The sequence below is a fragment of the Opisthocomus hoazin genome, chromosome 11, assembly GCF_030867145.1.
Source record: "Opisthocomus hoazin isolate bOpiHoa1 chromosome 11, bOpiHoa1.hap1, whole genome shotgun sequence".
Classification (NCBI taxonomy): Eukaryota; Metazoa; Chordata; class Aves; order Opisthocomiformes; family Opisthocomidae; genus Opisthocomus; species Opisthocomus hoazin.
The window spans coordinates 2,227,457-2,252,389 of record NC_134424.1 but is presented as its reverse complement, the minus strand read 5'-3'; the positions used below and the strand labels follow the sequence as shown (position 1 = coordinate 2,252,389).

The 24,933-nt window shown below is 50.3% G+C and overlaps 2 protein-coding genes and 1 long non-coding RNA gene across 13 annotated transcripts in view; 2 read left to right on the top strand and 1 right to left on the bottom strand.

Moving 5' to 3' along the window:
* The window catches only part of SUMF1 (sulfatase modifying factor 1), a 35,701-nt gene extending 23,664 nt beyond the window's left edge, over positions 1 to 12,037 (bottom strand). For 2 of the 6 annotated variants that reach the window (XM_075432692.1, XM_075432690.1), the window contains exons 1-3: positions 11,863 to 12,037; positions 7,012 to 7,185; positions 4,675 to 4,749 (exon numbers count right to left, since the gene is read on the bottom strand). In XM_075432692.1, coding sequence (XP_075288807.1) covers positions 4,675 to 4,749; positions 7,012 to 7,185; positions 11,863 to 12,036 — 423 coding nt within the window. In that variant the 5' untranslated portion in view covers position 12,037. Of the gene's footprint in view, positions 1 to 4,674; positions 4,750 to 7,011; positions 7,186 to 8,293; positions 8,750 to 11,862 lie in introns of those variants that run through there. The other 4 variants (XM_075432689.1, XM_075432688.1, XM_075432693.1 and 1 more) reach the window with 4 other exon arrangements.
* Positions 12,038 to 12,114: 77 nt separating this feature from the next.
* On the top strand, positions 12,115 to 13,594 carry LOC142362710 (uncharacterized). The gene is made up of 3 exons (XR_012765241.1): positions 12,115 to 12,493; positions 12,622 to 12,701; positions 13,334 to 13,594. It is a non-coding gene; the product is annotated as an uncharacterized LOC142362710 (long non-coding RNA).
* A 4,847-nt stretch (positions 13,595 to 18,441) lies between these two features.
* Positions 18,442 to 24,933, top strand: part of ITPR1 (inositol 1,4,5-trisphosphate receptor type 1) — a 184,183-nt gene continuing 177,691 nt past the window's right edge. For all 6 annotated transcript variants that reach the window (XM_075433115.1, XM_075433114.1, XM_075433111.1 and 3 more), the window contains exon 1: positions 18,442 to 18,549. The gene's annotated coding sequence lies outside the window, so the exon portion shown is untranslated. The remainder of the gene's footprint in view (positions 18,550 to 24,933) is intronic.

Genomic DNA, 24,933 nt, shown 5'->3' with positions numbered 1-24,933 from the left:
TTTCTGCTCTAGGATACCTTAAAATGCCACAGAAATGGCATTTATAACGCCACGGAATAATAGCACCGGACAAGCATTTCCCCCTCTCTCCTTCCTCAATTCAGTTACTGAGATCAGAGAGTAGGAAAACCGTTTCATCATAAAATCAGAATAGCAAAATCTCTGAATTTTGAGCTTTTTCCATTTCCCAAAATCCTCAAAAAAGAGAAGGAAAGAAAAAAAAACTCTGCGTGCCAAGTTACTGGCAATTCTAGACTGGGATTCATCTATGGCATCTAAACCAAAGGCCAAGTACCCAAGAAAGGCCATAACTTAATAGCTGTAATAGATGAAGTAATTAGTAGTTGGTTTTAATCTGCAAGTCTGAGAAGAGATTTCAATATGTGAAGCTATCAAAACTTGTTAAGCCCACATAAAACATTTTGGTTTCAAAGGACCTTCCACCCTCGCCCTAGAAAATCCTTTTTTATTTGGAAAGCTCCTCGCCAATTCTATCAGTAACACCCTCATCTGTTACGGTGCCGAATTTTCGCTCTGTGCCATGTCACCCCTGCAAACTTAGAGGCCCAAACTAAAAATCGAGTTCCCAGAAATGTAGAACAATTCAACTCCTGGCTGCCACACCCCTTGTTAGGGCTTCCCTTCCAGGGCAGGGTTAGGTCCAACTTACGTTCCTGTAGCCGTGGCTATCTGGGAGACCACCTCACCTCCAGGAAACGCACACCCAGAGCTCCAACAATTATTCTACGTGCTAAGCTGGTTTGCTCCTGCACTAGCTTTCACCAGCCCCACCTCTGTTCTAATTCAGCTCTCTGCTTCCTCTGAGGGGCAATTATAAACTGGCCCGGTTTAAGAACTGGAGAAGCCAAGGTGGCCAAAGAGAGCAAAACCCCCAGCACTCCCCAACAGACATGTGCTCCTCTTTATTTATAGGAGCTGTTATACACCATTTAGTTCAACATCTTCACTTCCACCTTTCCACAATTCTTTCATTGTGTATGAAATACTACTTCCAAAATACACATTCCTGTCACTCTTCCCCTAGATTTGCATTTGCATTTAGCACCCCTGGCCTTCAGCTGGCGAAAAGCCTTATCAAAACCAGCCTGAGCCACTAAGGCAAAGTAAAAACACTGTCCTTTCTCCCATCAGTTTGGTGGAGGGATTTCCAGTACCAGTAACGCACCAATGTTTGTGTCTTAGTTCTGCTTTTCACGGTGATAGTTATGATTCAAGAAGGTACATACCACAAGCTAAAATATGAGTTGGCTAAGGTATACATTGAGAAACAAGCCTTAATCTTCTCTACTAATGATCATTCCAATCTGCTGATGCAAACCCACTTCACGCAATTCACACTTCCTCTGATTACACTTGAACAGTTACACTGCAGCAGCCAAGTTTCAAACTGTGCTCGCTTTTTTCTAATTTTAAGGTGATTTAAAAATATTAGATTCCTTTCACCATTTTTCCCCAGCAGACACTAGTAGAAATTAAATATTTTGGGCAACGTAACAAGAGGCTAGCTTTTATTTTCTATTGTTTAATTTAAGCTTGCAGATCCCTAGGAAGAATTTGCTTTTGCCCCATAGTTGGGATGCTTCTGCATCTCAGCAGTAAGAAGTTTCTTGCCAGAAAGTTGTCTAGAGAAACTTCTTTCTTGAAAGCACGATCTATAGAAAGCTGCTAATGCATTTTCTTAGTTTCCCTTAGCCGGGATAAGCATGGCCTACACAGAATTTGGTTCTCTGTGAAGCAGTCTGACCACATTATATTTGAACTCCACATCCCCATGGCCGACGTTTCCCTTCCCTTCAACAGCAGGATGCTCGCCTGTTTAGCCTACAAATTGCACTGTCACAAAACCCAAAGACCCTCAGAACACCCACGGTCTGCACAGTACTCTCAACTTTTATGACCTCTCACAGAAAATGTGTACTGGCACACCAGAAAGACATGGGTTTGAGAGGCAGAAACATACAGATAAAATTCTAAGCTGTATCTTCAGACATTAGAGCTCTTTCCAGCTCTGCCACTGAGCTGCCTTCTGATACCTTGTCCTTGCAGACAGAAGCTCCTTGCTAAAAGTTGGATTTTGTGGTATGTAGCTGGCGAGAGGGCAGGCAGACAGGAGGAAGAAAAGCAGCTTCTAGTTTGTTTTTCACCTCCTCACAATATTACCATGCTTTAGAACATAAGTTTGTCCACAGCATCAGCATAAAGTTAAGAAGTGCCAAACTACAAGGCAGGCAGTCACTATTCTCCAGCTCACTTTACCAAAATAATTAGTACAATCTCTCTCTGGATCTATTTCAACCATGCTCTGCATGCTGGCAACTCGCAACATGGCCCAATAATAAATTCTGAAAACATGGCAAAAGGACAGGCTCCGAAAGTTTACTTTTAACAAATACAGAAAAGCTTCATAAAGAAGCAGCCAGAGAGACCAGTTTGGGCTCCACGCCAGCTCTCTGGCATAATACTTGTTCTGTTAGTGCTACAGCCAACACTCTAAAATTTGGCTGACACACCCAGGAAAGTGGCTCCAAACACTCTGTGTTTACACAAGTAGCCAAGACTGAGCTCACCCCAGCATTCTTAGGGCTTATTTGTTTGTTTTAGAACAGAGAGCCCGATTTAGGGATTTCTGCATCCCTAGGATGAACAGAACTAGGGCAGGAGAAAGAATTTCTCTAATACAGACTGTTGTGAAGATGGGATGAGCCCATCTGCATTTATTCTACCTTCAGCATCAGTTATGCTAGTATTTGGGAAGTCCAGTTTAGTCTTCTTGTATCTCACACGACACAAATGCTAGTCCTGAATTAAAAGATACCAAACTACTCTTGTAATAGTCCTTTTTCTTGCGGTAGGAAACGAAACCCCACATTTCGCCAGTCATGCACAGCACACAGGGCTTCTTGGAACCTCCAGCCTGTCAGTTTGCTCCTTGAAGGTAAAGAAATCAAACTCCCCTCACCCAAGAGCATCACTTACATAGAACAATGAATATTCATAAGTTATTGCACCATGCACGTGGAAGAAAAGTTCTCTTTGTGTCATAAACTATTTTGGAGACAGTTAAATGACAAAATACTAAAGCCCCAGGTATTCTCAGTTATTTGTAATAATAAATAATAATCCTCTAAACTCTTAAAGTTGCACCTTAGATCAAATGGTGTGCATAAGAACCACCTGCCACTAACTAAGAAATACCTCCATCTCAGGCTGCCCCATCTCTTCCTCTTTGCTTATCCAGCATCAGAAGGTGCACAAGCTGGCAAGAAACAGTTGTGCTCCTCTCTGGGTGCGGTTTCACTCGCACCTTGCCAAACTACTGCCAAAAGATGCAGTTTCAGTCCCGCTACCTTATCCCTGCCTTGTGTATGTCCTGCTTCCCTGTGTTGATTCAAGCAGTTGCAGAATGAGCCAAGTTCTCTTCACTGCTCCAAAAGAAAATTAACCAAAAAAGCAAAGAAATTCCCACCCAGAGTAAATGCACCTTGAAGCCACCCCCCCTCCACAGAACGCTTCATTTCTAAGGCATGGGACAAGAGACCTGGAAATGCAGTGTGTTCATCAGACCTGAGGATAGTTCTGATGGGAACGGACCTCAGGAGGGCATCTTGTCCAAACTTCTGCTCAAAGCAGATAAATTCATCCAGGAGATGACAAGACATAATCTGCTTACTGTCAGGAGCTGTAAAGGTTAAGTGACCTGTTTAGATTAAGGAGGAGGTGAATGAAGCCTAAGAAAGGCTCAGCAACACATTCACAACAGAAAGATGGGGGGAGGGGGGCAGGGAAGCTTCGCTACCAAACTTTTGGGTTTTTTTAAAACAATATTCACTTCCACTCAATAGGAAAACTGGATCAGCTCCAGTTTAATCAGCACTGCACCTACAAGGATCACTATGCTGCCCTAGCAACGTGAAGGGAACTGAAGAAAAAAGCAAGGCATACAGGATCTTCTGCAGAGATGGAGGAAGCACAGCAAGCTGAAGTCATTCACAACATAGCAAGGAGTCTTACAGACTCTGGTCTGCCATAGAAATGGCACTTCCTTGGAACATCTGCCTCTAGTTTACCTAGAAAAAGCACTCATGCAAGCATCGCTATTGTATAAGATACACAGATTACCCTTATTTTCTTACAGCAGTAGGATCCGGGATAAGACAAGACATAATTACGTCTTAGTTTGGACATAAGACTGCGCTGGCAGAGCGTGCCAGTCACACATACCTATGCTCTTGGAGCCAGAAGTGCTCCATTTCTTCACCTGCGCAGCACATCCCTCAGCAGAGCCACTGCTGAAATCCAAATTTCCAAAGCATCACTGCGTTACGTGTAATACAAAGAAACAGCCTCATGCCTGCACCACTTACTACAGTCCTAAGTATCTCTCATTTAGGAGAGGAAAGACAAGAAGGGGTTAATACTAACTCTTGCTAATCAGGAGCAGAGTTTCATTGTTTGTTTAAAAACAATTACAGAATAGACTGTAAATCCTCCACGCTCGAGGGAGTCTCTCATTCTAGGCCAAACACCCCTCCATAAAGCCCAGTTTTGTACGTGGCTTTGGGAACATCACACCATTTAGATATTCCTACCATAATTGCTCGCCCATCTACCCCAGTGACCGCTAAGTCAGTGTTACACTGCCGAGTTACTCACTGCGTGGTGAATGCCAGCCTTCACTCCTTCACTCAGCATCCCCTCAAACACAAAGGAATCGCCAAACTTCTCTGCCTGTAGAAAGAACAGAAGATTCGACCACATTATTAAAGGAACATTACTCTTAAAACGCCACTCACGTTTACAGCTTTATTTTATCAAGGACAAGGAAATTCTCATAGTAATTTTGAGTTCTCTTTGAAGGAAGCTGTTTTGGAACAGGAGAGAAGACATTTTATCTCTGGATGATGTTGTTCTTCAAGAGCCACTGGACAGAGGGCAGCTCACAGAACTTCTGCAAATGTTTTTACCTCTATTGATTAAAAATGCAGTTCCAGTTGTCCTAACTGCTTTGAAATGCTACAGTCAATTTAACATTCAAGGGCATATTTCATTTCTCTTATTTTGCCTTTGGGAATCACAATAACAGACTTAAGCCTTGTCACTTACGGCTCCTTCAGCATCACTAGCATGTTTTAAGGTGCTGTTACAACAGCAATAAAGGGTTAAAAGTAACCCAATCATTATATGTAGCATTATATAAGGCCAAGAGAAACAAAAAATACAAATAATTTAAATGAATCACACTACACGATACTAACACAGGGTTTTTTTGCCCTTGATAAACTAAGTGAACTGATATACTAGGGAAGTCAAAACACGTTATCAGAATTCAACACGTTTGCCCTTCTCAGTTTCTTTATTATAGGCATTCAGACTGAGAACGATCACCATGAGCTGCTTCTGCATGCTCAGAACTCTTCAAGAAGCACAGTTTAAAAGAAGGGTTCCATTCACTACCCAAATGGCAACAGGTTTTAGCATAGGACTGTAATCTTTATACATTCAGTTTCAGAAAGGAAAGAGAAGAAAAAAAATAGTGAATTTCCCTCACTTGGCCAGTCCAAAAGACCCAGACAGAGGCAAACGGGTTTATCACCTAAAGGATCCTAGATTTCAGTCTGACAGCCTCCACCAAGGGTTTTTTTTTTTCTGAAGTTTATTTAAAAATACTTTTGGTTCAACAAGACAGTTGTACATGCGCAGATTTTTTCCTTCAGCTTTCTATTTATTTTCAGGCTTCATTTGCCACTGGAGTTCAGTCTAGTCCTTAAAAAAAGAAAACCAAGAAGTAGGTTGGCTCTGTTTACCCACAGTAAGTAATACAGACATTGTTTAAACACACAAAAACCAGCTCAGCTGCATCCCCAAAACACCCTGCAGAATCAGTGCTGTTTAACTCCAAGTTTGTTTTTCCAAATCCAGCGTAAAAGGGGGCCCGGTGTGAGGGAGGAAGGGAGAAAGTGTCGGTGGAGCACCCAACTCCAGCAGCTGAGCCATGAAGCAGTCTGCAGCAGACGCCGTCCGATGCAGGGCTGCCTTTAAACACCGCTGCACCTCTGCTCGTTCCAGAAGCTGCTTGCAACAGGCCAGCCCTGTTCAAACTCAAAATTGTTAGGCGACCTTTTTTCGTAACTGAGCTAGGAACATAGAAATAGCGCCGCAGATAAAAGCAGCCCTTCATCCAACCAGAAGGATCCTGTCTTCCAAGCGAGAACCAGTTTATCAAGTGAATTCAGCAAAGTGCCTCCTCTGAGACCTCATCATCACCGAAGCTTTTATAAAACCCTTTTAGGCAAATAAAAGTTGCGTAGGAACAGTCAACTGTCAGGAAAGATCAGAGCCTCAGGCAGAGGTAGCTTCTTTCTTGGAAGAACCTTAACATATTCTTTCTTAGTCCTTTGTTCCCAGCAACATGCACAAAACTATTATTATACTTGCTATTATACCTTCTTTAGACAGCAGGGCTTTCTGTTGCTCAGCTCCTTAGCAAGCAGCCGTGCTGAACTAGCCTGCAGAGTCCTCAGCTATCACCATTTTTCAAAACTGCTTCACCCCTGTTCCTCTAATGTAAGGAAAATCTAACAACACAGTTGTACTGGCACAAAGATGTCCTAGGACCCAAAGGTCCAAAAAAGAAAAAAAACAATCCCCAAACAACAAACCCCCCATCCAAAACCCTGCACAGACATCTTAAGCCATCTGTTAGCTTCACCCAGGCTGCCTCAGTCATACTGCAGCGAAGATATTAGATATTCAGATATCAGGACACTTACTAAATGTAGCAGTACACATTTAAATGCCCTTTCAGACCCCCAGGCAGCAAGGCAAGACAACTTCATTCCTCCACTACTTAGATCAGAAATATTCTACTGTGCAAATCCCAAGCAAGTATTGTGATGTCCTTCAAAAAGAAAAAAGAAAGCCTAAGTCTTTAACAAGGATTTTGCCAACACAAAGAAAGACGCCAGGAGACCGTATACCTGTCCGCCTTACCTCAGTAACGTACCCAGTAGAATTCACAAATCTCTCAAACTCCTCATTGCTGACCTCGTACTGATCCATGTAGAAACTGTTAACGTGGACTCTTCTGGCAGGCCACTCTCCATCCTGCTGTATCTCAGGCTCATCAGTGCCCATGGTGAACACTCCTCCGGGAATAGCGACCATCTGCAGACAAAACACCACCCAGGAGATTACGAAAACGAAAGACTGAAGAGTCTCTTACCAGCCTTACTCCTCCTCCACCTCATGTTTGAAGGTGCTTTTGCTTTGAGCAGCATTTCATTGACAAAACCAGCACAAAATGGCACAAGTGGCATGTGGATCACCACCTGTTTGAAGGAAATAGCAAGCAGAAAAATTGAGAATAAAAACCCCACCTGCAGCTCTTTCTACATGAAGTCTGGGTAGTTCAGAACTTCTACCGAGGGTAATGCTTGTGCTCTAATGAAGAGAAACACGTTCCCCTGCTGTACCTAGGAGCCAAGAAACAATCCTGAGTCCTTTCTACTCATTTTCAGGAGAGGAGTTTTGGCATTTCACTATTTCTAGGAAGGCTCAAAGCATCAACAAAGAATCTGGAGATTACGAAACTGTAAAGTGCTCTTTTGTGGACAAGCCAATGCTTGTTTGCATACTAACTGCATAGTTTTTCACTTAATAACTGGCACGTGCAGCATTTTATTACCAACCACGCTGCCAACTGGCAGGTAGACACAGCACCTGCAGCTCCGCGCACCAGAGAGAAGACAAACTTCCAAGTCAGTTATATTCCACTCCTCCGGAAGACTGCCCTTGGGCAAGAGCCTCAAGCTTCAGACGTAAAAGACGAGCAACAGAATAACATTTTAACTATTTCAACAAGATGCTTTCCCTCTACGGGCTCAGCCAGTTCCCGGAGAAGCAGAACACATTTTCCTTCAGCTTTAGTGGGCTCTTTCCAGGAAGACAAGGGCTCCAGAGGTCTTGTCACGCCTTGTTACATGCATCCTGAGAGTCCTCTGAAGACCACAGACTGAGCAAGGCACTCCTTGCCCCCCCAAAAAAAAAGAGCATGCATGATCCCTGCTCACAGCTTGTGCTGGAATGAAGAATGACAGCTCGGGCTGTGTAAAATCTCCCCAATGGGCACGGGAGGTTTCGAGGGCTGACTACCCAAGCGCTAGCTGGCCGAGAAGTTACCCAACTCACCATCAACAGATGAGAAAACTGGGGAAGAAAACTCCCTCTCCCGTCTTCTGGGTATTCCTGAGCTACCTCCCCCCTGCCAACTCACACGGAATTCAGCCACCTTGCTTCTCCTCGGGCAACGGTCAGAGGCTTGCGAGTGGGTGAGCCCCAGAAAGCCACGCAGCATCTCACTGTGGAAAATCATCTGGCACGCCGTACTGCACCTGAAGACACCCTGCCAGCGACCTCTGATCACACATGACTCACACAGGGAACTCAAGCGGGCAGACCAGTAACAAGACCTAAAAAGAGCAAAGCCCGTTCTAAGAGAAAGCAGCATTTTTTTTGCAAGATCCTGATGTTTGCTATGCAGGAAATTCAAATCTACTAACAGAAATATTCACTGAGAGAGAAGTTTCCAGACTAGCAAGCTTCTAACACTACTTCAGAAATTTAGTTTAACTTCTGACAGAACAAGAAGCCAGGGTTTTAGACATACACGAGTTCAAACAAAATTCCATATGCATACAGTGGAAGAACACAATATGCAACACGTATATTAAAAGCAGCCAATCTGCAGAGATAGGGTTCTAAATAAAACGTGAACTGATGAAGTTTATTATTTAGATGAAGAGGTGAGTTCACAGAACCAACCGTTAACCTCAGACTTTGCACATATAGCCATCCTGCAGCACAGCTGAGATTATAGAGCCTTGATTCTTCTATGGTTGGGTTTTTGGGGTTGTTTTCCTACAAGATTCTCCTCACAAAGTTAGATGCTTTCCCCAAAACAGTTTATCTGGATGCCCACAATGACTCACGAACCAGAAAGACAAAAAGGATCATTAGTTACGTCCCAGCTTCTGGAGCTTACTGTTATTTCTGTATTTACACCACCACCAGCATAGCAAACGACCAGTAAGTAAGTCCACCTCAGCTACCCAGCACCAATCTCCATTCTTAAGAGAGGCTGGAGTATTTGAAATAACCCTGCGTATCCAATGTCATCGTCTGCACTACAGATCTCTCCTTTTCCTTGGGTATCTCCCACGACACTTCAAATCCACACAGCTTGCAATGGGCCTGTAAGAGGTGCTACAAATACTTTTTTCCTTTGAACTAGCCACATTTGAAGCTAGCTTCATCCTCATAAATTCTTCTCTACTCGAAAGAATCTGAGTACTTACAGATTGTCTTTAACTGAATCCATAAAAGGGCTTCAGGATAAGTTTGCTTACATTTTTGAGGACTTAGGGAATGACAATGGGGTACAAAGCTGCACCGCTTCCTTCCTTCCAATCTCTTTCTAACCCACTGTAGCCAAGGCAAGCTCTCAGGCAGTCTTCAAAGCAAGACTCCGAGCTCACCAGCGAGCTGCTGTCCAAAAGCAGCAGCGAAAAATTAGCTGTCACTTTACAGCCTGGCATTTGTTTCCAAAATCTGAAAAATCTCTATGGATTGCCAATGTGCGTTCAGCTCGGAAGGTCCAAAGGCTTCCTTACCAACTGCTGCTTCCGCAGCCCCCTCACACCAACACAGCCGAGACTGCTGGCACGTCCAACGTTGTGTGCAACTGACACCAAATACAGATTCCACAGGATTCTCCTTCCCCACAAGGTTCATTTCACAGCTCCACCTCCTGTTTGGAAACAGGACCTTCCTTTGAGCTGGGAGGTGGACTACAACACTACGTCAGGAACAGATTTTCTGCACAGACATCCAGAAACCACATTTGTACAGTTAATGAAGCAGCTTTCACACCCGGTTTGAAAATACAAGTAGCTAACAGCAAGGAACTGCTCTCTAAGAAATATCTAAGTTGAACTACAGAGACAGAAACCCAACAGCAGAGGCTGACAGATGTGTCATGCTGTATTAGGTAGAGTGTGCAGCAATAACTGCCTGTATCTTCGCTATTATGACTGAGCTAGTGCATGCAGTTCACTGTCCTTGAAGCTGAACTTCAGCAACGGGGACTGCATTTCCCTATGATTACACTTCTGTTGAAAATATTATGGTAATGTAGAGCAGACCTACCAAAATACTAGCTCCCCAGTTCTAAAAGGGTAGTGGAAATAAGGAGTCTCATTTGTGGTTAAGGCAGAAGCTAATCCCTCCCTCACTTCCCTTTTGGTAAAAACAGTTTCTAGCTAAGCATAATCAAGTTATGCTGTGAATACAGCTTAAAAACGAGCAGTAATTAGTTTTCATTACCTACTGTTGAAGTTGCCAGCTGCCTTGCATAAAGAGTTAAATGATTTTTTCACCCTGCGGCGAGACCCGTGGTGAAATGCCAAAATTTATTACATACAAAGTAGACCAGCCACACAGTCCCCAGGTGCAACACAACACTCGGATTTCTCTGCTGCAGCCGGCAATAGCAAAGCCATAATTACCACCGCAGATCCTTCCCTCCATCTGCTACGTGTCCGCACTGCCTGCGTGACACCAGCTTTCCCCACCCTGACACAGCTGCCCGGAGTTACGACACCGAGAGGCACCCGGAGAGGCAGCCCCTCGCATGTTCGCTGTTTGCAAGCCACCTCACACAGGAACAAGTCTGCTGCTGTGTAATTGTGTCTGCCAAACTCATTGCCATCTTTCATGAAACGAAACAGCAATTTCTAATAACTGAAGGCGTCTCATTCAGTGAGGCATTCGGTCTCCAACGACAGGAAAATCACAGAATGTTTGGGGTTGGCAGGGACCTCTGTGGGTCACCCAGCCCAACCCCCTGCCCAAGCAGGGTCACCCAGAGCAGGCTGCACAGCACCGCGGCCAGGCGGGGCTGGAATATCTCCAGAGAAGGAGACTCCACAGCCTCCCTGGGCAGCCTGGGCCAGGGCTCCGGCACCCTCAGAGGGAAGAAGTTCTTCCTCATCTTCAGCTGGAGCTTCCTCTGCTTCAGTTTGTGCCCATTGCCCCTTGTCCTGTCGCTGGGCACCACTGGAAAGAGTCTGGCCCCGTCCTCCTGACCCCCACCCTGCAAATATTTATAGGCATTTCTAAGGTCCCCTCTCAGCCTTCTCTTCTCCAGGCTGAACAAGCCCAGCTCCCTCAGCCTTTCCTCGTGGGAGAGATGCTCCAGTCCCCTCAGCATCCTCGTAGCCCTCAGTTCCCCTCCACAGCAGGCACCGCCATCGCACATCAGCCCACTCCAAGCCCTGGCCTCGTCCAGCAGGCAGCTCGGCTGGGGACGGCTCCTTTCGGAAGGGCAGTGACGGAAAAGGACGAGCAGTCACTGAAACTTTCACTCGAAGAGAACCCAGAAGGGTCCCTAGATACGGACACACAGGCGATGGCTTCGCCGGAACGCACTCCAGAGACACGACATGCTGACACGCTGCTCGCCGGCGTTCCCGTTCCACAGCCACCAACGCAGACCGAAAAGCGGCGGGCGGGGGAAGGCAGAGCCGCGGCAGCGCTGGCGGTCACCGAGCGAGGGACTGCTCCAGGGCAAGGACACCCCGCTCAGGCCGGCGTCACCCGGCGGAGGCGGGGAAGGCCGCCAGGCCCCGGGCGGCGGAGGCCGAGCCCCGCTCCGTCCGCAGGAGAGAGGGTGGGGTCCCCGTACGAGGCCCCCGCGCCCCGGCTCTCTCAAGTGCCCCCGCTCCCGTTCCCGCGCCCACCCGCCCGCGGCTCCCCCTCGGCCCGGCCCTCAGCCGCCCGCCTCACCGGCCCAGCGCTCCGCCCGCCGCCCGCCGAGTACCGCCGCGCCGCCGCCTCCCGCCCGCCGCCCCGGCTGGCTCCGCAGCCGCAGCCCCCGCCGGGACCGGCCGCCGCGCCCGCCGCCAGCCCCAGGAGAAGGAAGAGAAGGGGGCGGCAGGACGGCGCTGCGGGCGCAGCCATCTTGGCGGGGGCACCACGTGCCGCCCGCCGTCACGTGACTCCGCGCCTTAAAGGGGCAGCGCCGCGGCCGAGGGGCGGCTGAGCGGCTCTTCCGGTGCTGCCGGGCCGCGGCCTGGAGGGAGCGCGGTGCTGAGGCGAACGTGGCGCGGGTGAGGCCCAGGCTCGGGGCCCGGCCCTCGACGTCCGCGGCCGCGGTGCAGCGGGCGCTCGGGAGGGGAACATCACCGTGGGATGAGCACAGGTGGGGCCGCGTTCCTGAAAGTCACTGCTGAACCGCCCGCCGGCGGCATCCCTGGGCACCGCGCGCTTCACCTCCACGGGAGGGAGAAACGGGGAGATGCGGGCGCTGCCCTCGTCACCGAAAATCCGGGAATAAAACCTCGTCACACCACTGCAGTGTTAACAGGCAGCATTATTTATTGCAGCGCTGGATGCACGGGGGAGAATTCCACCCAACGTGCGTACCTCATACCCCTTCCGTGCAGTTTATATAAATCAAAAATATACATATTTATTTTATTTATGCATATTCAATATTATTTTCTTTACTAATTGGTGTAAATTTCTCTCGCTTCCCGTTTAAAGGTCTAGTTCATGAAAAATCGCGAGCGCAGACTCGAAGAGGGGTGGTGGCACCTCGGAGGCGGGGAGCCTTCGGGATGGAGGTGTGTTTTGGTATTAAAATGATATTAAAACGAGCAAAGTTCACGAGAGGATAGCACCTTGGCAAGGTTTCGAAAACGTGTTGGCTCAGGGGGCCAGCTGAGCTGCTGATCAGTTCTAGAGGACCATTTCTTCCCGCTTTATCATCACGGAGCAGGGCCACGGAGTCTCCACTCCGCTCCATCCTCTATGGTGTGTTGCAGGGAGTTGCTGTGTGAGTGGATTCCTCGCCTGCCTGCTGCAGCTGTGTCCCACTCCATCATTTCTCTTGACAAAAACACAATGACTTACTATGGTTAGCATTAATGGTTACCTAGAGAATAGACCCTCCGTCCCAATGCCCAGGTGGGTCGGGTTGTACCAGGGACATAGCAGCACTGTTCATCTTTATGGTCAACTGATTCCATCACCTCGGTTACACCCTTATCGCCGCATCGAGATGTCGAAACCCGCGGTGAGTGGACGGGCGGCATTACCGAGCAGTGGCCATCGTCAGGGGACGCAGCGAGGCCTGGCCCTTCGGTGAAGTCTCCTGGAAACCATCCCCCATCGCGGCACCGGGGATGATTCGAGGCCTTGGGCTGCGGCCATCGGTGTTCCTCTGTGGTTTAAGCTCTTTCTTTCTCTTTGGCAGCAAATGGCCGCAGCGGAACTGCAGCTGCAGGACAGCCCACAGCGTGCAGGCAGTGTTAGCATCAGAGACTCACACAAGGTGCAGGTCTGAGCCCCGAGAAGTAAGTGCTGACACCTCTGTGCTCAATAGCGATACGTAATGTAGGAGTGCGTACGTGCCTCCCTCCGGCGAGAACCCTCATCCCCCCTAGTGATGGGGGATGGCGCGACTCAGCGTCGTATCAGAATAAAAACTTGGGAAAAAATAAAGAAGTGGTGAATTCCTCGGGCACTTCTGTTTGTGCATCCATCCTTGGATTTGGATTTTTCACACTTAAAAATGGATTTTACCAAGTGTGACACAACCAGTCATGATGGCAAAAACATCACCGTGGAGGGGGGAAAACATCACTGGAGGGGGGAAAAGGAGAAACCTGCTTTTCTTTCCAAGTGAACAGCAAATCCCATTACTGCAGTCTGGGGGCTGCTTCACAGGAGTTTTCAGTCCAGGTGACTGAGAAGCAGTTTGTCACAAGCCAGGTGAACGGCAACATGGTAGTGTGGAAGCCAAGCAGGTCAGGAATGGAAACGTACTTCATGGAGGCACCATGGCCTCCTGCTTCACTCTTGGGAGAGGCAGCAATTTGCTGTTAGTCACAAGAAGCCAATTACTACCCCGCTCTGTGCCAGCTCGGGTGGCTGGGACTTTGTGATCAGAGCAAAGGCTCTTCCCACTCACGGTCCCCCTGCTAGGGAGCTGGAGGAGGAGCAGGTGCAGATGCCTGCTTGCTCGTGTGCCGTAAATCCAAGGTCCTGCTGTCTCATTCCCAGGCAGAAAGGGTGCACTGCTGCTGTATTCCTGCCTTCTCACTGCACAGCCAAGGTGCATCGCCCAAGGCAGATGGTGATCTGCTGCCTCAGTCCAGAACTGTCAACACCTTCTGCCTCAGGGAATTGGTAATTCCCTTGTTTTCCTTCGTTTTCCCTGTAGTTGTTGAAGATTTTGGTGCTCTGTCATGTAAATCTTTACTTTGTGGGGGAGCTTCTGTTCAGGGCTGTCAGCAGAATGGATCTTCTCCTGGATCCTCCCCTATGCCAAAAGAAATCTTTACTCATTCTGTGGGATATTAATTCAAAATATTTAATAATTTGTTTTCTGTATACCAATTAGCACTGTGCAGCGAAAAGAAGCGTGACCATAGTGAATTGGGGGGTGGTGGGTGGTGTTTCTTTTGTATTAATACTGGAAAGGAACAGTACTCAACTGTATTTGCTGTATTAAATGTTACTGAGTGTAAAATGACAGTGCTGGGAGTCTTCACAAGGATGCATTTCAATTATCCATCATTAGTCCCTTTTGGCCTGTGACGTACTTAGAAAAGCAACAGAGCGCAGGAAAACAAATGAATACAAATTTAATTATAAAATCAAGCCTTGCTGCTTCGGGGTCAGAAAATGTAAACATTCTTTTCATGTTGAAACAGTGATCTTAGCCCCGTGCATTAATGAATCTCTATGAAAATGCAAAGTAAACATAACTTGTTTTCTCCTTCCAAATTTCCAACGCTATTTACCGAAATGACAGCAAAGTCTAGGTATCTAAATTCTGCAGTCTGCTAGAGCTGAAAACAGTCTGCCAGGATAACTTCCCCTTATTAAAGCCATGGGATTCTGGCTGTGTCATGATGGAATTCAAGAAAATCAGCTAATTTCCAGGGAGCGGGGACAGTTCTCTGGTGTACGTTGCCCACTCGTTCTCATTGCTCGCTTTCCTAGAATTCTTTTCTGCGTCATTTCTGCGCTTCCGTCGGGAAGGTTTATGCTGCTGTGTTCTCTCAGGAGAGCAGGTGAAATAGTTACAATTACAGTTTGCTTCTGAGCGACATCCAACTTCCAGTTTGTCATCCTGAGGACTTCGGAGAACTTCTGCTGCTGTCATTTACTGATCATGTTTGTGCTCCCGAGTCATTTGCTCACAGGCAGCTAATCTCTTCCACGCAGGGTTTAATTATTCTCTTTTCCTCACGCTGACTACACCATGCTTCAGGATGAAGACACTGATTTCACTGTTATTAAAATATTATAGAAATGAGAGACTTTTCATCGCTCTGCTGGAAAGCTGAGACGGTGCCTAGCATTTGTCCCTATTGTTAGTAGTGCTTTTCATCTCCTAGCGCGGCAGTGGACAGCTCTGATGACGGGAAGCTTTTGTGATCGTCCACCTCATCATGAAGACCAGCCACCAGCAAGGTTAGGCAGTCTGATCCTTAGAGTCCTGGTGGCTGCCTGGAATATATTCAGTTCTAGTTTTTCTTCCAGGCCTGCTGCTTGTGCAGCTGAACCAACAGCAGAGGCAAAAAATGTGCAAACCCACCCAGCTGGCTGGAGTGCTTTCTGACCAAAATAGTCCAGAGAAGTCAACAGTTCATTGCAAATTCCGCAGCATAAAACAAGATAATATTGTTCTTATTCTTGGCAAATAAAAGACTTCAGACTTCATCTTAACATCTTTCATCAGTGTTGAATTCATGTAATTACTACAAATAAGGTAGTGACATACCAGAATAAAGTTCAAAAAGGAGAAGAAAAACGGAGTTCTCCAATAGCAAAAAACCCCTAAAATACTCTTGCAAGGTGTTTTCCTGTGACTGAAGTCACCTGTGTGACTGGGCTAAACATCTGTGTTACAGCACTCTGAAGACTGCAGCGGTATCTGCCAAGCAGCAATTTGATTCACTGCTTCCTCTCTGAATTCTTTAACAGTTCTCCCTCCTCAGGCCCTCTCTGTGTGCATGACCTGTGCCCAACCCCCTGTTTGCTACAGAGCGAATGCGGCTCTGTGGCCTGTCTCAGGGGCTGCCTGCTGCCGTTCACATTAGCAGTGAAACGGTTGCTTCAAGAGAGTAACTCTGTGGTACTTCTGAGTGTGAAATTTTGCATCCCCAGACCGCCCTGCCATTTCATCTCTTCCTAAAGGTACAAGATTATCGGAACCGTATGAACTCACCGTGCCTGCAGCAGCATCCCAAAGCAAGTCCCTAAAGAGAATCACACAGAATCACAGAATGTTGGGGGTTAGCAGGGACCTCTGTGGGTCACCCAGCCCAACCCACTGCCGAAGTAGGGTCACCCAGAGCAGGCTGCACAGGACCATGTCCAGGCAGGTCTTGAATATCTCCAGAGAAGGAGATTCCACAGCCTCCCTGGGCAGCCTGGGCCAGGGCGCCGTCACCCTCAGAGGGAAGAAGTTCTTCCTCATGTTCAGATGGAACTTCCTCTGCTTCAGTTTGTGCCCATTGCCCCTTGTCCTGTCGCTGGGCAACATTTTCTGCAGTTGGAAATTTTCATTATTATCTTGTCTTTGCCAGTACTCCTTCAAATCTAGCAAGGTCTTTGCAGTACTTGATCAGTATTTTGGGCTGAAGGGCCTTCAGGAGCGCAAACTCCACAGCCTTTGAAGAACTGACCAACACCAAGAAGCAGATGTGGTCTGTGAGAGAAAATGTAGGCTTTGATATTCTGCCTTGTGGAGTGGCTGCAGGATCAGAGGACTGGTAGGCTGCAGAAGCAGCAGGAGACGAAGGACGTGAATGCTGCAGGAGAAGCGTGGAGAGATGTACGCAACTCCTCGGACAGCGCGCTGAGGGTCTGCAGGCTGGGACAGAGCAGACTGTCCCCAGGTCTCCTCCACCGTCTCTTCTGCGCACTCACAGGATTTCACAGGGTCAGGCTGAAGTGCTGTGTGGCTGGGGGACCCGTTCATCCTCCGTCGGTGGGAAATCCCCCCAGACTGTGGCTTACATTACGTGCAATTTCTACCATGCTGCTGCTGCTCATATTTAGCGCTCGGCAGTGAAGATATTTCAAGGCACACTGCTAGTGTAACCACTAAAGGCGTTCGGTGGGCAAAGCTCTTTGCCACTGGCTCTAGTGACAGTCCCTATGTCACTGCCTAAGTGCACGAGACGTTCTAGGCATTCGCTGTCCTCAGCCTACTGAACTCATCCAGAGATTAGATTTGATTACACAAGAATTCATTAGGATTATCTAATGATATTAGGCACCATTACTCTGCCAAATTTCTGATGAGTAATGGCTTGTAGTATCGCAGCATAAGAAAATCATAGAACTCTATTCACCGACCTTCACTTAAGTTCCTAAGTCATGGACTGCAACTTCTGCATATTAGAATCATGGAACGGTTTGGCTTGGAAGGGACCTTTAAAGGCCACCTAGTCCAACCCCCCTGCAGTGAGCAGGGACATCTTCACCTGGATCAGGCTGCTCAGAGCCCTGTCCAACATGGCCTTGAATGTTTCCAGGGATGGGGCATCTCCCATCTCTCTGGGCAACTCTTCTTCCCCATTCTTCTTCTCCTCCTCTTTTTCTTCTTCCTTCTTCTCTTCTTTTCTTCTTCTTCTTCTTCTCCATTCTTCTTCTCCTTCCTTCTTCTCTTCTTTTCTTCTTCTTCTCCATTCTTCTTCTCCTTCCTTCTTCTCTTCTTCTTCATTCTTCTTCTCCTCTTCTTCTTCTTCTTCCTTCTTCTTCTCCATTCTTCTTCTCCTCTTCTTCTTCCTTTTTCTCTCCTTTTCTTCTTTTCTTCTTCTCCATTCTTCTCCTCCTCTTCTTCTTCTTACTTCTTATCTTCTTTTCTTCTTCTTCTCTTCTTCTCCATTCTTCTTCTCCTCTTCTCCTTCTTCTTCTTCTCCCCCCCCTCCGCTCGCCTCCCCTCCCCGCAGCGGACGCGGTGCCCCCGAGTACCGCCGCCAACCCTGGGCCCCCCGCTCGAGGGGACGGAGCTCCGCGCGTCTCCCCGCCGCTTGGCGCTCCCCGAGCCGCGGGCGGACCTGCCTCCGGCGGTCTGTCTCCCCGCAGCACCGCTCCAGCCGCTTCCGTGCCCGGGGAAGCGGCGCCGGCGGACCGCGGGTCCCCGCCCGAAGCCCCCCGGCCCGGCCCAAGCACCGCTCGGAGCCCCGGCCCGGGGCGCGCCGCGGGGCACGCCGGGAGTTGTAGTCCTGCGGGGCGCTGCCCGGCGGCGGCGCGGCGGCGGCGGGACTCCGCTACCCAGAAGGCCCCACGGCGCTATATAAGGCGCGGCGGCGAGCTCCGAGCGCAGTAACCATGTGGCTGTGGAGCTGAGGCGGCGGAGGGAGCACGGCGCTGCCTCCATCCTAACGGGACCGGCCGGCATGGGGCTGCCGCGCCGCCGCTAGCCCGCCCCGCCGCCACCGGAGACAGGTAGGGCCCGGCGGGCGCTGCGGCGGCGGTCGGGGTGGGAGGCGGCGAGCCCGGGGCCGCCGGGGCAGACCCTTCCCCGGGCAGCCGCTCCGGGCGGGGCCGGGGGTCCTGGCGGGACGGGACAGGGAGCTCCCCGCCCTCCGGGCTCCGCCGAGCCCGGTCCTGCGGGCGGAGGGGCCAGCGCTGCCGGGCCGGGGCCGCTCCGCTCGGCTCCCCGGGGCGGGACGAGCCAGGCCCGGGCGGCGGGGCGGCCGGCTGCCGGGGGCGGCGGGGGAGCTGCGGGCGGACGCTTGGAGCGGTGAGGAGCCGGGCGGGCGCGGGTGGGTGCCTGCCAGGGTCTGGGTGACGGGGCCGGCGGGCCGAATATGGAGCGGTTTCCTGGACTACGATAACCGGACTGGGGTGGGCGGGCGGGGGACATCAGCGTTCCCGGTGTGCCGTCGCCTGGAGCCGGTTTGCCTCCCGCTCCCCGGGCCCTGCTGCCTGCCGGGCTGTCCCCTCGGGCACGGCGGAATGAAACCCCGCTTTGCCCCGCGCGGGGTCGGCCTGGCTCGCAGTGTTTGGGTAGAAAAGAAAGATCAAGAAAGATGAGGAGCTCCTGGAGAGAGTCCAGCGGAGGGCTGTGAGCATGGTGAGGGCACTGGAGCATCTGTCCTACGAGGAGAGGCTGAGGGAGCTGGGCTTGTTCAGCCTGGAGAAGAGAAGGCTGAGAGGGGACCTTAGAAATGCCTCTAAATATCTGCAGGGTGGGGGTCAGGAGGATGGGGCCAAGCTCTTTCCAGTGGTGCCCAGTGACAGGACAAGGGGCAATGGGCACAAACTGAAGCAGAGGAAGCTCCAGCTGAACCCGAGGAAGAACTTCTTCCCTCTGAGGGTGCCGGAGCCCTGGCCCAGGCTGCCCAGGGAGGCTGTGGAGTCTCCTTCTCTGGAGATATTCCAGCCCCGCCTGGCCGCGGTGCTGTGCAGCCTGCTCTGGGTGACCCTGCTTGGGCAGGGTGTTGGGCTGGGTGACCCACAGAGGGCCCTTACAACCCCTGCCATGCTGAGATTCTGTGAGAACTCCAGCGGGGCAGGAGGTTGGAGTTGACGCCTGCGGTGCCTCGCCTGGCATGGCGTGCAGCGGTTTGCGCCTGCCTGCTCGACGGCGGGTGGGGCGGGTGGTGGTGTTGCCCCTCGCAGACCAGGGTGGGGGGAAGCCTGGTTAACACAGCCCAGCTCCTTGCCTGATGGAGACACCGTGGCTCGAAGTCATGCGCGGAGTGGCGTGTGGTAGCTGTTCATTTTATTTACTAACGAGGGTCGGTACCTGCGCAGGTGTTTTGTTTCTTAAACGTGCGCTTGGTTATGTGCCTTTGAGTTTCTTTCCCTGTGCTCAGAAATTTGCCTGATATCCCAGGACTTCCAGACCTGCTGAGCCAAAGGACTCGGAGCCTGGTCCGAAGGCCCGTGTCCGCTCGCAGGGTCCAGCTGTGTGAGTGTGGGATGTGACCTGAAGCCTGCATCCATTTCTTTCCCTCGCTGGTTTCGCTGTGGTGAAATTACAGGGCTGCCAGGCACTGGATTATTTGTTTGTTTCTTTTCTCTACCTCTACTTTAAGTCAGTTTCCTCACACAGCAAATATTCCAGGTTCGAAACGCTCACCGGCCTTACGGCTGTAAGGTCAGTGCCCGAGACAAGAACAGCACTGCGTGGCATCGTGGCTGTAGCGAAGCGGTGGTTGTCCAGCACCGAGTGTTCGACGAGCGGAGAAAGCTGGTGGCATGGATCGGGCCAAAAACTCTGCCATGGCAGGATGCCTGGCGAAAGAAATGTGAAAGCTGCCTGCTGCAGAAACAGGCAGATTGAATGGGTGCGAGTGTGTAGCGGCCGGCGTGTGCAATCCAGAAAAGGAGTCGTTGTGGAAATGAAAAACACGGTTCCAGTGTTTTTCAAAACAAGCTGTTACAGGAGCGCTGTCAAGTAAGCTGTTTGCTGAGCTGATTATTTCTAATGTGTTCTTTAAGTCCTCTTTCGCTACTCAATAACAATTTTTTCCTTGCTGCTATACCTTATTCCACCCTGAGATTAAAGTGTTTGCTTCGATGGGTTTTTATCCCGTCTGCTTGCTTAGCAGTGTTGATTAAGCCTTGAAGCAGGGACTGCTCTGGTTTCCTCTTACAGGGGTTCATAAATTAGGAAGTAAACAAACAGCAAGAGTGACTTTGGTTTGCCTTTGCAATCGTGGGGTGGAGCTTGACGGTGGGAAATAGTCCGTTCCTCTAGGATTGGCTCATCCTGAGCACCACTGTTGGAGGGTGGAAAAGGCCCTGGTGAAGGGCTCTGAAGGGGCGAGCGCTTGGTCGGTGCGTTTCTTCGTGGCCGTTGTTGGAGCTCCAGGGCTGGGTAGGACTGGCTGGATGGAGGAGGTGTACTGGGACCGATAAACAGGGTGGAGGGTGGCATGAATGGCAGCTACGGGCCCCGGTTATGAACCAGGGGTGTAACGCCATCTTATTCATGGCGCCGTCAATCCGCTTGCATCGCCTCAACAGATCCGTGCTGGTGTTGGGGGTAGGCTAGAAGGTGGAAAAATCAAGTTCAAGGGAAGGAATAACCTCCAGTCGTGGCAGCTCACGAGCCATTGCAACTTAGAGTGAGACTTGCAAACCACAGCATCCTTCTGTTGCGTGGCCTGAGGCCTTGCTCGAATTGTATGGTGACTCTTCTTGTAAAGGCGGTGCGGAATGAGCGTTACAGATGGCAGGGTGAGAAGATGGCCTGTCGCCTGGAAGGGTGCTGGAGTTTGGATGAACTGTGCAAGCAAGGTTCCAGCTCCCCCAGTGCTCTGTGCGTGTGCCGAGGGAAAGGTAGCAGAGGCTGAGCACACACCGGCCGGTGTGGTCCAGAAGCCCATTCTGGAAGCAGGAGCTCCTTTCAGCTGCTTCCTGTGAGATGAGCTGTTCTCGTTCCTGGTGAACTGCTGGGATGGACAGTATTGAGGCGAAACATCTTTTTCAGCGCTATAAAGCGGGCTTAGAACAGGCTGCGCGTGTCTGGAGCCTTCACCTTGTACCTGGGGTGCATTAGGAGGAGCGTGGCCAGCGGGTCTAGGGAGGTTCTCCTTCCCCTCTACACTGCCCTAGTGAGGCCTCATCTGGAGTACTGTGTCCAGTTCTGGGCTCCCCAGTTCAAGAAAGATGAGGAGCTACTGGAGAGAGTCCAGCAGAGGGCTACAAGGATGATGAGGGGACTGGAGCATCTCTCCCACGAGGAAAGGCTGAGGGAGCTGGGCTTGTTCAGCCTGGAGAAGAGAAGGCTGTGAGGGGACCTTAGAAATACTTATAAATATCTTCAGGGTGGGTGTCAGGAGGACGGGGCCAAGCTCTTTCCAGTGGTGCCCAGCGACAGGACAAGGGGCAACGGGCACAAACTGAAGCAGAGGAAGCTCCAGCTGAACCCGAGGAAGAACTTCTTCCCTCTGAGGGTGCCGGAGCCCTGGCCCAGGCTGCCCAGGGAGGCTGTGGAGTCTCCTTCTCTGGAGATATTCCAGCCCCGCCTGGCCGCGGTGCTGTGCAGCCTGCTCTGGGTGACCCTGCTTGGGCAGGGGGTTGGGCTGGGTGACCCACAGAGGGCCCTGCCAACCCCAACATTCTGTGATTCTGCCCTCGGATGAAGCAGTCGGACGAGCACGTGTAGCCTGTTCCGGGGGCTCTGTTGACTGCGCGGTTCCCCTGCGCTGCCGTGCGTGGTGATTCTTCAGGGCGTAGCGTGCTCCTTAGGAGGATCTGATGTCTGAAGCTGCAGAGCGTACTGCGAGTCCTGGAGACGTTATTACCCCATAAATACAAGATAGTTGTAGGATAATGTCTTAAGGAGGGGAGGAATCTCAAGATCCCGTGGGAGGTGGGATAAGGGTAGTGGCTCTGTAGTAGCTGGCAGACGAGCTGCTGGCTTGCCCGTGGGTGAGTGCAAGGGAAGGCAGCTTCACCAAAGCAGCTTATGGAGAGCAGAGGGGTTTAGAGGTAGAAAATGGTGTGCTGCTAGAAAGTTATGTAAATGCCACGTTTCTGTCACAGTGCAACCATGGTATTAATCGGGTTTCGTAAAAATCTGCCTTACGGTACCTCGCAAATTAGTTTCTCCTGCTGCTGAGACAGCACCCTCACGAGCTGCTGTTGCGTCAGTAGTGTGGGGCCTTGCTTTCTGCTTCTGCTGTGTGCCAGCACAGGAGTTAAAAGCCATCGAGCATTTTCACAGAGTGGCCTGTGCTGGGTAGAGGCAGCTATTGCTTTACTGGGTGCTGTAAAGGAGAAGGCTTGAAAAGCCGGCGGGCAGCGTCCGCGGGCTGCTGGGCCAGATCCTGCCGGTGTCCTCAGCTATTCAAAACGATCCCTCCGCTCTTCCGCTGCGCCTCTCCCGGAGGCTGCTGCGGGAGGCAGGGTGCCAAGCAGCACGAGCTGTGGTCCGGCTCAGTGGTCCCTTCGGGTTTCTGTTCCCGACGGACACTGCAGGAGCCCTGCAGCGACCGTGGCCTGGACCGTCTCGGCGGGGCCGGTGCCTGGGCATGGAGGCAGAGCTCTGTCTCCGGGTGCTGCGGCTGCTCGCTGGGTCGCAGAGGCGGCCGTGGGGAGCGCGTGTTACTCCTGCTTGTTCTGTACCTGTTGAGAAAGTACATTTCCAAGTCTTCAGAGCAGTTGTGTTTTATGGGACTGAATTCCTTTGGGGGGAGGAAAAAAAAAAACTAAGGTAAAACGAAAACTACAGGAACTGCAATTCAAATGAGGAAAGCTGCAAAACTGAACTGCGGATTCTGAACTCAGAAAAGTTTCCTTTTCATAGTTGTGGTTTTGGTTAAGCCTATCAAAACTTAGATCAGAACTTATTTTCCCCTCCTAACAGTGTTATATTGAGAATGAAATGTCGCTTAAGATCCAGGCCATTTAACCCTCTAGAGAGAAAAACGCATGGGAAACGTGCATGGAAGCGCGCGTTATTTTGCTGATTTATGGCTTGCAGCGACGTAAGTGCATCCTCGCCTGCCAGAACGCCAGCGTGAGGAGCGTGGCAGAAAGCGGAGTGTTCACACCTCGCCGATCACTCGGCTGAACAGGTTGTCAAAGGGTGGTGAACAGCTCACAGAAAGCTGAGAGCCAGAGGAAGCAGATTTCTGGGTTAGGATGTTAGATAATGTTTCGGCTTTTGGAGTAATTGGATACTAAGCTGCATGGAAAGAGGCTTGGATGCTGGATCCAGATGTGGTGATGTACACAAACAGTTCATTCTCTCCTCGTCCCAGCCGTGCGCAGGATGTCTGCAGTCGGAAGGCTGCAGTCTCAGTGCCTATACACGTGCGAAATTTCTGATCGCAGTAGGCCAAAAAATGGCTACTGCCAAAAGCCTGTAGCCTTTTTTTTTTTAACTTCTGGGCTTGTTTAGTATGGAACTTTTGCAAACGTTTCTATTGTGCCTTGGCCCATCCTGTCCACTTCTTCAGAATTTCAGAAATCTGCCAAGAAGTTCTGAAGAAAAAAGTTTTGATTGCGGTCCAGATAGGCCCTGTCTGCGTCCTGCTGCTTCACACTGAGGCGCATGGACAGAAAGGCAGGTACTCAAGTTGGCTGGTGACGCTTGATCTAAAGGGTTAATTGAACACTTACGATTAAAATAACTCCACAGCCGTTGGCCACTCCTCCATCTGTAAGGGTTAAGTAGATTCAGTTGCTAATGCTCCTTACGAGATAAGGTTGGTATGGTATTTTGAACCTTTGCTTCAGAAGAATGACTCGTGCTTGCATTCTAGAAAATTGCTGTTGGAGGGCCAACACGTCCAAGTCAACCTGGGAACGGGAGCCTTCATCTGTAAAGGAGCCCAGCCCGTCGGGTTTTTTATAGCTCGGCAGGGCTCAAAGTAGGTCCCCTGGCCACCAGTGGTTCTCACACGTGTGGATCATGTGCTGGTAGTGGCTCCTCCTCTTCAGCTCCTTGTCCCAGGCACTTGGGTTTTAGTCTGCAGACCTGGGTGCCTGCAGAGGTGTCTAGGAGGGAAGGGAAGAGCAGCGAGCTGACCCTCGTAGGGGTTGCTGTGTCTGGAAGACGAGAGGAGACTTACAAGCCTTCAATAGGAGAGACTTGCTACTGGAAGGAGAGCGTTGACTTTGTTGCCGGCGGGGACCCAAGGCTGGCGGGAGAGGTCCAGCAAAGCCCAGCCGTGGAAGGCGACACCGGTCCCACCATGGAGGAGAGAGAACCCCCACCAAGGTGCAGTACTTGCAAAGGGAGGAATGGGAAGGGTAGGACGTGGGAAAGGTGAAAGTCTTGGGCAAGTAGGGTGAGAGGGAGATGAGCAGATGCAGGCGGATGAAGGCTAGTGAGGCCGGCAGACAGACAAGGAGAATACTTTGGTC